This window comes from Anabrus simplex, chromosome 5, assembly GCF_040414725.1.
Source record: "Anabrus simplex isolate iqAnaSimp1 chromosome 5, ASM4041472v1, whole genome shotgun sequence".
Classification (NCBI taxonomy): Eukaryota; Metazoa; Arthropoda; class Insecta; order Orthoptera; family Tettigoniidae; genus Anabrus; species Anabrus simplex.
This window is the reverse complement of record NC_090269.1, coordinates 369,505,530-369,518,053: the sequence shown is the minus strand read 5'-3', so window position 1 is coordinate 369,518,053 and position 12,524 is coordinate 369,505,530. Positions and strand designations below refer to the sequence as shown.

Below are 12,524 nucleotides of genomic sequence, written 5' to 3'. Positions count from 1 at the left end.
GAAAATCCGGTTACAGATTTCACACCAGTCACCCCAGACCCAGACTGGTGCCGGTTATTACTCAGATTCCGTGGCATGACAGTATTGTTTCTGTGACTGCATGATTCTTTCATTAAGATCGTAAATGTGGTGGTTTCTCTTTTCCTTCCACATCCTGTGCCAGTGACCAACTGATTTGGATCCTCCACCTCTAGGAGTGATTTCTTGGTCCAAGGGCATGAGGGTGTCCTTTACCTCTACCCCTCTATCATATCTCGGAAGAGGATGTTGGATACTTGATGGAGGGGAACCACTTATTTAGGTGGTCACTCGGACACAATTTAACACCATACCTAGGACAACCCTCAAATATACGGTGTTGCCTCTAGCAAACGTGTCACTGTGGTCCCTATAATGACCAATAGTAAACCACGTACGACCTCATACTTTCTCTTCTACTTGTTACGCTAGTATAATTTTTCTTCTCTAGAATATTTGACATAAAGTTCATTATGATATTGTTGCTTATTCCAAGGTTTGTATTGTTAACTAATTCTTTTCATTTAATCTGTATTTATAGTATAAACCTTGATGTCTTAAAAAAAAAAAAAAAAAAAAAAGAAATTGATCTTACTAATGGGGATAAACTCTTCAGATCCACATTTACACAGCTGTTTCTTAATACATTGCATGAGATAGCCCCCCCCCCCCTTTTTTTTTTTTGCTATTGCTTTACGTCACACCGACACAGATAGGTCTTATGGCGATGATGAGATAGGAAAGGCCTGAGAAGGAAGTGGTCGTGGCCTTAGTTAAGGTATAGCCCCAGCATTAGCCTGGTGTGAAAATGGGAAACCACAAAAAACGATCTTCAGGGCTGCATCCCAAGTGCAAGCTCACAGCTGCGCGCCCCTAACCGCACGGCCAACTTTCCCTGTGAGATACTCTTTGAAGACAACTGTAATCATATAAAGATACTCTTCTAATATTTTTTAAAATTATTCTTCAGTAGGCCTTCGTTACAAAAGGTCTGATTTTGAATGAGAAATCTCTGTACAAAAGATGTCTGGAAAGCAGCTTGTTTACAAAATGATATTTCATCAGAATTTGTTAAACTGATACCTTGCACTATTAAATGATGCTGGAATCAGTTAACTTTAGAATAAAATGATCTTTGTAACCTAGGAACCGGATTTAAAATCAAGTTTGATGTTTGCAACTGCAAGGTTTTGGTGTGGATTTGTGTGTGCTTATCATATTCCTTCTTTTTTAATAGCACATTTAACTCTAATTTCTTAGTTACAAAGTTTTCAAAATGCCTTTGTATTGTCTTGAAACAGGCTTAATGTTGTCTAATTTTGCTTACTCTCTTGTGTTGTCCTTTAATTTGGTATATACTGAAGTATTCTCCTCCTCCTCATACATCCCGTTCAGGTCGCGAGTGCGAACTGTGTGGATGCTCTTCTTGATGCCAACCGTATATGGAGGAATGTATTCACTATTGTGTGTTTCTCTGGTAGTAGGCAGTGTGGTTTGTTGAGTGAATATGAAGAGGAGTGTGTTTGAGACAAACACAAAGATCCAGTCCCTGAGTCAGAGGAAATACTAGATGCAATTAAAATCCCCAACCCAGCTGGGAATTGAACCTGTTACCCTTTGAACCAAAGGCCTCAATGCTGACCATTTAGCCTAGGAGCTGGACTGTTGGTATGATAAATAGTATTGCCCATTCCCATACTATGACTGATCCAGCATGCATGCATAACAGATAAAAATGAACCAGTACTTTATTGAGGTCGTTTCACTGTTTAAGTTACCAATGTTTGAGCTTGTACTGAAGTTTACTGTGAACTGTCTGCATATCTCAATTGTTTTGAAGATGAATTGCATTTTGTAGAGATACAAGTAGACAGGGAGAAAACAATCACATGATTAATTGAACATTTGTTCAAGTTTGTGGGTTACTGTAGTCACGTCCTAGTTCGTGAACCATGGGCAATGGCTGAGTGGCCTAGTAAGTGGTCCTGAGAGTCGGGATACCAGTTGCTATGGAATGGGAGTGGGCATCTCAGACATATTCTGAGTCAAGGCCCTCCTTGTGCTCAGGCGGCTAGGACTATACAATTCACCGGTGGTCCATGACCCGTTAGAGGAGAGATCCTCACTTGGACTATGTGCAAGTAGGGCAGCATCCTGCTTCATGAATTTACCGAGCTCAGAACATTTTAAGCAAGCCTCGGACCTATGGCAGTAACGGAGTCCCACTCCCATTTGACAGGCGAGGGACTCCTTGGAAACAACTTGGCGAACGAAATGGAATTCGATGGGGAGCTATCAATATTAATGGGTCTTATGGAAGAAAGAAAGAACTGTCTGAGTCAGCAAAGAGGATGAATCTGGATGTGCTAGGAATAAGTGATATTCGGGTAAAGGGAGATAACGGGGAAGAGATAGGAGATTATAAAGTGTACTTGATGGGTGTTAGAAAGGGAAGGATAGAGTCTGGGGTAGGGCTCTATATCAGGAATACCATTGCACGCAACATCGTTTCTGTTAGGCACGTAAATGAGCGAATGATGTGGGTAGATCTGTCAGTTGGAGGAATTAGGACTAGAAGTGTCTCCGTGTATTCACCATGTGAGGGTGCAGATGAGGATGAAGTTGATAAGTTTTATGAAGCATTGAGTGACATCGTGGTGAGGGTCAAAGCAAGGATAGAATAGTGCTAATGGGCGATTTCAATGCGAGAGTTGGGAAGAGAACTGAATGATACGAAAGGGTGATTGGTAAACGTGGGGAAGGTATGGAAGCTAATGGGAATGGGAAGCATTTGCTGGACTTCTGTGCTAGTATGGGTTTAGCTGTTACGAATACATTCATCAAGGCTATTCACCGCTACACATGGGAGGCTAGGGATACCAGATCCATAATAGACTATGTCTTAACAGTCTTCGATTTCAGGAAATCTGTTAGGAATGTACGAGTTTTCCGCGGATTTTTCGATGATAGAGACAACTATATGATCTGTAGTGAACTAAGTATCTCTAGGACTAGGGTAGAGAAAGTGAAATCTGTCTGCGAACGAATATGGGTTGAAAATCTCCAGGACGAGGAAATTAGACAAGTTCATGGATATGATTAGTGAGAAGTTTCAAACAGTAGACAGTAAGCAAATTCAGGATAGAGAAAGTGAATGGGTGGCATACAGGGATGCTGTAGTAGAAACAGCAAGGGAATGCCTAGGAGCAACTGTGTGTAAAGATGGGAAAAGGCGAACATCTTGGTGGAATGATGAAGTGAGGGCAGCTTGTAAACGTAAAAAGAAGGCTTATCAGAAATGGCTCCAAACAAGGGCCGAGGCAGACAGGGATTTGTACGTAGATGAAAGAAACAGAGCGAAACAAATAGCTGTTGAATCCAAAAAGAAGTCATGGGAAGATTTTGGTAATAACCTGGAAAGGCTAGGTCAAGCAGCAGGGAAACCTTTCTGGACAGTAATAAAGAATCTTAGGAAGGGAGTGAAAAAGGAAATGAACAGTGTTTTGAGTAATTCAGGTGAACTCATAATAGATCCCAGGGAATCATTGGAGAGGTGGAGGGAATATTTTGAACATCTTCTCAATGTAAAAGGAAATCATCCTGGTGGTGTTGCGAACAGCCAAGCTCATGGGGAGGAGGAAAATGATGATGGTGAAATTATGCTTGAGGAAGTGGAAAGGATGGTAAATAAACTCCATTGTCATAAGGCAGCAGGTATAGATGAAATTAGACTTGAAATGGTGAAGTATAGTGGGAAGGAGGGATGAAATGGCTTCATAGAGAAGTAAAATTAGCATGGAGTGTTGGTAAGGTTCCTTCAGATTGGACAAAAGCAGTAATTGCACCTATCTATAAGCAAGGGAACAGGAAGGATTGCAACAACTATCGAAGTATCTCATTGATTAGTATACCAGGCAAAGTATTCACTGGCACCTTGGAAGCGAGGGTGCGATCAGTCGTTGAGAGGAAGTTGGATGAAAATCAGTGTGGTTTCAGACCACAGAGAGGCTGTTAGGATCAGATTTTCAGTATGCGCCAGGTAATTGAAAAATGCTACGAGAGGAATAGGCAGTTGTGTTTATGTTTCGTAGATCTAGAGAAAGTATATGACAGGGTACAGAGGGAAAAGATGTTTGCCATACTGGGGGACTATGGAATTAAAGTTAGATTATTAAAATCAATCAAAGGCATTTATGTTGACAATTGGGCTTCAGTGAGAATTGATGGTAGAATGAGCTCTTTGTTCAGGGTACTTAACAGGGGTTAGACCTTTGCTCTTCGTAGTTTACATGGATCATCTGCTGAAGGGTATAAAATGGCATTGAGGGATTCAGTTAGGTGGAAATGTAGTAAGCAGTCTGGCCTATGCTGACGACTTGGTCTTAATGGCAGATTGTGCCGAAAGCCTGCAGTGTAATATCTTGGAACTTGAAAATAGGTGCAATGAGTATGGTATGAAAATTAGCCTCTCGAAGACTAAGCTGATGTCAGTAGGTAAGAAATTCAACAGAAAAGTGAGATTGAATCAAGGTGTCGTAGAGCTAATGCAGTGAGCTCGCAGTTGCGATCAACAGTATTCTGTAAGAAGAAAGTCAGCTCCCGGATGAAACTATCTTTACATCGGTCTGTTTTCAGACCAACTTTGCTTTACGGGAGCGAAAGCTCGGTGGACTCAGGATATTTCATTCATAAGTTAGAAGTTGCTTGTTGTTTTAAGGGGCCTAACATCGTAAGTTAGAAGTAACAGACATGAAAGTAGCAAGAATGATTGCTGGTACAAACAGGTGGGAACAATGGCAGGATGGTACTCGGAATGAGGAGATAAAGGCTAATTTAGGAATGAACTCGATGGATGAAGAGTACGCAGAAACCGGCTTCGGTGGTGGGGCGCGCGCGCACACACACACACACACACACACACACACACACACACACACACACACACACACACACACACACACACACACACACACACACACACACACACACACACACACACACACACACACACACACACACACACACACACACACACACACACACACACACACACACACCCCCCCCCTCTATTATGATCAACTATCAACAGATCATCTCCTCAAATTCAAGTTTTTTGTGACCCTAATATGCTCTGAAAAATCACTAATAAAACTGTCCTGATAGATCACACAATAGAAAAAGCTGTAAAAGAAGCTTGAGGGTTGAATAACCTAATATTTGATATGAATATATTTCAAATGTGACTTGAGGGTATACTATTTAGTAACATTTATGTCTCTTAATACTAATAACACATGTACTTCCTCAAATCATATAATTAATAATCCTGAATACTGACAGATGCTTGATTGGAATAATACTGTATATAACATTACTAGGCTCTATCCACAAAACTATACCTGATAAGGTAAAACTAGTGGCAGTTTTGGAACCAATGCCATTCATTTTTTTTTGCTAGTTGTTTTATGTCGCACCGACACAGATAGGTCTTCACAATTAAGTATTTATTTATTTTCCACCTAGTCGATACAATGATTGCTTAAGGCAATTTTTAATGGTCAAAAGTGGTACATGTTTCGTATATTATCAACATCTTCAGCCACATAACACTGTTTAGATGAAAAATATATAAAATTGACAAAGTAATGCTTTAGAGGAAGTGTCCTTAAAATTAACATAAGATTGACAAGACTAAAACAAACAAATAACTCAAGAGAAAATATATAAATTATTTCTACAATAGAAAGCAGTCGTCAAGGAAACACTTGTACAATATTCCATAGAGAAATTGTCCTAATAAATATTCTTTTCTTAATAATTCATGAAACAAGATCAATTTATAAATTAAAAATTATACAATTTATAAGTAATTATCAAAATGAAGAAATCCTGATATCACAGTGCGGCTCTTATTATTAATGTAGATGAAAATATAACTAATTCCTATTTGTCAAATCTTATTAAGCCTGCTTTCCTTTGGAACAGTAACTCCTGTCATTCTTTCACAGTTTTGCGCCGGGTGTAATATTGGTGATGCGTTCTTCCTTGCTCTTGCACCTGAGGAGGTGGAGGAGCGGGGGATATAGGTGTGTCAAGAACTTCCTTGCTGTCACCTATAGCTTCAACTGAGGAGGAATAAGCTGTAGGGCTATCTGTAGGTGGAGAAATTCCAATTCTTTTTTCGTGATCCTTCTCAAGCATTTTCAAATATACTAGAATTTGATAATATAATGGATTTTTAAATTCTACAGCCTCATTAAGGTTATCATTTTTCTTTACAAGTTGGTCTAGATGAATGTACAGGTCTTCATATGTGTTCATTAAGCTGCCCTTTTTTAACTTTTTTATGATGGTCAGGTCTTGTTCTATGTTGGTAAATTTATGACCTGTGGCCGTCATGTGTGATCCCATTGCTGAGAATCTTCTATGTTTTTCAGCATTCACATGTTCCAAATATCTAACTTTAAAATTGCGGCCGGATTGTCCTATGTATGTATTCTTACATTCAAAGCATGTGAGTTTATATATTCCAGAATCAAAAAATTTATCTTTTTCCGAGAGATTTATTGTATCATGGTTGAAAATACTATGTTTCATGTTGTTATTGGTGGAAAATGCAATTTTGAAATTTTTTCTCTTAAATAAATTTGTTATTACATGAATGTTTGGATTATTATATGTGAACTTGATATATTTTTCAGTTTTACTAGGTTCGACTGCTAATTTAGATTGTTGCTTCTCCGAAAATTTATTAATTATTTTATCAATCATGTTATTGTTGAAACCATTCAAGAGGGCTTGTTGTCGGATAAACAACAGTTCTTTATTCCTTTCAGATTTGGATAAAGGAATACTAAACGCTCTGTTAATGTAACTATAATATGCTGATCTTTTCTGTGCCTCAGGGTGTAACGAGTTGTTCTTGATAGTGGTCAGTGTGAAAGTGGATTTTCTGTGTATTTTGAAAGAAAATCCTTTTTCTTCTCTTGTTGTGACTATGTCCAGAAAATTCAGTGATTTTTCAACCTCTTCTTCTAAAGTGAATTTTATATTGGAATCCAAATTATTCAATATATTTAAAACTTTATTGCTATCGGTGAGTCTGTTATCTATTATAGCGTAAACATCGTCCACATAACGTGTCCAAAAATACCAGAAATTGAAGATTTTATTAATGTTTTAAAATTCGTGTTAAATCAAAATTATTTTACGTTTAATAATAAAATTTACCGACAAAAAGGACTCTCAATGGGAGCCCCAGCATCAGGAATATTGGCTAATATATACTTAGACTATTTGGAACACACGAAAATTATTAATCAAATAGAGGGTTTGGATTTTTGGACACGTTATGTGGACGATGTTTACGCTATAATAGATAACAGACTCACCGATAGCAATAAAGTTTTAAATATATTGAATAATTTGGATTCCAATATAAAATTCACTTTAGAAGAAGAGGTTGAAAAATCACTGAATTTTCTGGACATAGTCACAACAAGAGAAGAAAAAGGATTTTCTTTCAAAATACACAGAAAATCCACTTTCACACTGACCACTATCAAGAACAACTCGTTACACCCTGAGGCACAGAAAAGATCAGCATATTATAGTTACATTAACAGAGCGTTTAGTATTCCTTTATCCAAATCTGAAAGGAATAAAGAACTGTTGTTTATCCGACAACAAGCCCTCTTGAATGGTTTCAACAATAACATGATTGATAAAATAATTAATAAATTTTCGGAGAAGCAACAATCTAAATTAGCAGTCGAACCTAGTAAAACTGAAAAATATATCAAGTTCACATATAATAATCCAAACATTCATGTAATAACAAATTTATTTAAGAGAAAAAATTTCAAAATTGCATTTTCCACCAATAACAACATGAAACATAGTATTTTCAACCATGATACAATAAATCTCTCGGAAAAAGATAAAAAATTTTTGATTCTGGAATATATAAACTCACATGCTTTGAATGTAAGAATACATACATAGGACAATCCGGCCGCAATTTTAAAGTTAGATATTTGGAACATGTGAATGCTGAAAAACATAGAAGATTCTCAGCAATGGGATCACACATGATGGCCACAGGTCATAAATTTACCAACATAGAACAAGACCTGACCATCATAAAAAAGTTAAAAAAGGGCAGCTTAATGAACACATATGAAGACCTGTACATTCATCTAGACCAACTTGTAAAGAAAAATGATAACCTTAATGAGGCTGTAGAATTTAAGAATCCATTATATTATCAAATTCTAGTATATTTGAAAATGCTTGAGAAGGATCACGAAAAAAGAATTGGAATTTCTCCACCTACAGATAGCCCTACAGCTTATTCCTCCTCAGTTGAAGCTATAGGTGACAGCAAGGAAGTTCTTGACACACCTATATCCCCCGCTCCTCCACCTCCTCAGGTGCAAGAGCAAGGAAGAACGCATCACCAATATTACACCCGGCGCAAAACTGTGAAAGAATGACAGGAGTTACTGTTCCAAAGGAAAGCAGGCTTAATAAGATTTGACAAATAGGAATTAGTTATATTTTCATCTACATTAATAATAAGAGCCGCACTGTGATATCAGGATTTCTTCATTTTGATGATTACTTATAAATTGTATAATTTTTAATTTATAAATTGATCTTGTTTCATGAATTATTAAGAAAAGAATATTTATTAGGACAATTTCTCTATGGAATATTGTACAAGTGTTTCCTTGACGACTGCTTTCTATTGTAGAAATAATTTATATATTTTCTCTTGAGTTATTTGTTTGTTTTAGTCTTGTCAATCTTATGTTAATTTTAAGGACACTTCCTCTAAAGCATTACTTTGTCAATTTTATATATTTTTCATCTAAACAGTGTTATGTGGCTGAAGATGTTGATAATATACGAAACATGTACCACTTTTGACCATTAAAAATTGCCTTAAGCAATCATTGTATCGACTAGGTGGAAAATAAATAAATACTTAATTGTGAATCTATTGAAGTGCGATACGGACCATGAAGCTGATTTTATGTAACAGATAGGTCTTACGGCGACGATGGGACAGGAAAGGGCTAGGAGTGGGAAGGAAGCGGCTGTGGCCTTAATTAAGGTACAGCCCCAGCATTTGCCTGGTGTGAAAATGGGAAACCATGGGAAACCGTTTTCAGGGCTGCCGACAGTGGGGTTCAAACCTACTATCTCCCGAATACTGGATACTGACCGCACTTAAGCGACTGCAGCTATCGAGCTCGGTGCCATTAATTTACCCAAAGAGATACCAAACTGAGCTGACCCAAGGTTAATAGTAGTCAAAAAAGGAAAAAAAAAGAAAAGAAAAAAACTCTTAATATGGTTAAAACAACTTCATGACTTTTCTTTTTCCTTATGAAAACATTTATAATATACATTTTATTTATTACATAAGATTCATTTTGAAAACAAACCTCATTTCTGCGTTCCAAATTGCTTCAGGAGTATCAAATTCACCTAGGTATATTTGTGCAAACTTTTCAGCACCATGGTTTTCCAAATAACTGACCATCGCTTCAGGTAAAAGCTGACCAAGTATACTTCTCTGCATGATTTCCGATGCCAAAGTCTGTAAATATAAATCAGTCTTAATTTCTATGATACACATTGGTTCAGTCTTAATTTCTATGGTACACATTGGTTTTAATAATAATAATAATAATAATAATAATATACAGTATACTGCATATATTATATACAGTACGTATATAATGATGAAAGTTGAAAATGGGGAACAACAACTACTGTCGCCATCACCATCGAGGCATCTCACTACTGGAGTATTTAGGAGAGGAAGTTTGTATATTGAACAGATCATGAACCATAAATCCATTATTTTGTATCTGAAAGTTAAGAATAAGAAATTTGTAGTGACCTTCGTTGATTTTAAGAAGGCCTACAACTCTATTGATGGATGCATGGCTAGTGGGTGGGTGTGCTGGGTACCAACTGATGAGTCCAATTTAGCACACTGGGGTGAAACGCTGGCAACCAGGAATGAGTTAGCTGGAAGATTTATAATGCCCAATAACGGACCATTTATATTGGTATTATAAATTTACTCATTCGGGACAAATATTTCAGGTTCCCTATGGGAATTTAACATCTATATCATCTGATGACCAGGCAAGCATTAGTTTCTGGTAATGATGAAGTTTCTCATAGTGCACTGGCACTGCCGGTGGCTTCAAGTAGCCTACGCAGTGGCCTCCATGGTGTGCACTAACCATGTGTCTTTGTGGATGTGGTATTTATCAACTGACGAGCCAAACTGAAATAGTATTTGGTGACAACGGACTTAACATCGGCAGTCTAGATAAGTACGTAAGTTTTCATTATATTAATACTTGTATATATTTTTATTTTTGTCATTACTGTTTCATGTTATCACTAAACTCTCTATCATTGACAAGTTTACGCTACGTAAACAATACTGTACATATATAAGATGGTTTTTAAGTGATCTGATAGAATTTGAGGATGTTCTTGTAGAACAAAACATGTCATTCTTTGTATGTTAGTGTTTTTACAGGTATGTTTATAGAGTTATAATTTACATTGTATTTGCTGTATGTTTGACAGACTGAAAAGCCTTTGTTACACAAAGCACACTGGGGCGAAACGCTTGCAACCAGGAATGTGTTAGCTGGAAAATTTATAATGTCCAATAATGGACCATTTATATTAGTATTATTCTGTATTATGTCGTTCATGAAGGTGACGAACAATATTGGGGATAGTGTACTGCCTTGCTGAACTCCATTTTTGGTCTGGATCTAGGATGAATGTCAGCCACTGAATCACAAAGCATAATAATGGGTGAAAATCACTTCCAAGTGTGTCCAAACTTGCACCGTACTTGTCGAGAAGAAATACAAAATAAATAATCCCCTCTTAACACTAATCAGAGGAGCATACAGAAGAGATCTGACCCTTCAAAGAATGAAGGTGTGAAAAAAAAGAAAGGAAAGGACCATGAAGGATGTCAAAATGAAACATTTCCAAGACGTCGCAAACTTAATGTCTTCAAGGTTGAAAGAGAACAACAGTCATCCAAGGTTGGTTGAATAGCAAAGATGAAAATGGGGAACTACAACAACTACTGCCATGATCCCCACCGAGGCATCTCACTACTGGAGTATTTAGGAGAGGACGCTTGTATGTTGAACAGATCACGAACCATAAATCCATTATTTTGTATCTGAAAGTTAAGAATAAGAAATTTGTAGTGACCTTCGTTGATTTTAAGAAGGCCTGCAACTCTATTGATGGAACCACCTTAATACAACTAAGTCTTTTCAGTCAGTTGAAACGCTAAGTATAAAACATAACACACCTATTAACAAAAAATAACAAACCAATGTATTTACTGAGTTAGCACTGAAAAAGTATGGCTTCCTTCTTAAAAAAGAACGAACTTAACCATCAGAATGCCAGAACAGGAGAGAGCCCAACTTACTGCCATACTCTCATGCTGAGAATGTGGCAAGAATGCCAGGCTGATTAGTAGCATTTTCCAAGTCCCTATTCGAAGCACCACATAATTTACAATTTTGAATACTTCAACTGTGTACTTGAGAAAGTTATCCGCGAGTGGTGCAAAGAATCAAGTAAAGATGGTACCGAAAACAGGTTAGACTGGGCTGTAAGACTAAGAATGTGATAATCGTCTAGCATTTGCAGATGACCTTGCGATATTTTTTCTACTTTCCTTTTCAAGAGCTATGTACCATATTTCCAGATATTATATAAACACATTTGTGCTGAGTTATTTTCACACAACTTAGTCTCATTCTACATCAAGGCTCTAAGTCAATTTAACACATTCTCTCTCCTCCTACTGGCTCCATATAAAACATTAGGTTCCATTTTATATACATCCCCATGTACTCTAACCATAGAGATTGTAAATATAAAGTAAAAGGTTCTGTAGGCTATAACAAGAGAGCAGATAAGTCTACCTTCAAATGACAGCACCTCAAACAGCTGGAATGTGGAACTAAAAAGGTGCATGCTTAGTAAGGAACCATTTTGTCAATACCATCAACCGTGCGGTAGCACTCATGACAAACTGTGTTGTCAATAGCACTCTGAAGGTTAAAGAGAACAAAATCTTCAAAATAGGTTTTCATGGTCATATAGGACACTGGAAATTGAAAATTTTTTCCTGGGGCACATATGCTTTATGTATTTTTCAACCACTTTTTGCACAACTCAATATCCATTGTAAAAGTAAATACTACCAATGAGTTAACACGGTCAAATATTAGACGTAATTCTATCTGAATAATTCAAGAAATTTACTGGCATCTTAGATTATGTGGAATGAATTTTCATTTCATTGATATATCTTTTCATCCAAACCTAAATCTGAGCTCTTTATTGTAAAAAAGTTATTTTCGTAACTTTTACTGTACATCTGAGAATTTTTGAAAACATACAGGAGTTTTTATCAGAACAATCTTAAT

The 12,524-nt window shown here is 36.9% G+C and overlaps 1 protein-coding gene across 1 annotated transcript in view; it reads right to left on the bottom strand.

Annotated features, from left to right (window-relative positions):
* Rme-8 (receptor mediated endocytosis 8) overlaps positions 1 to 12,524 on the bottom strand; it is a 397,451-nt gene that overhangs the window by 194,761 nt on the left and 190,166 nt on the right. Inside the window, exon 21 of the mRNA XM_067147687.2 lies at positions 9,471 to 9,625. Coding sequence (XP_067003788.2) covers positions 9,471 to 9,625 — 155 coding nt within the window. The remainder of the gene's footprint in view (positions 1 to 9,470; positions 9,626 to 12,524) is intronic.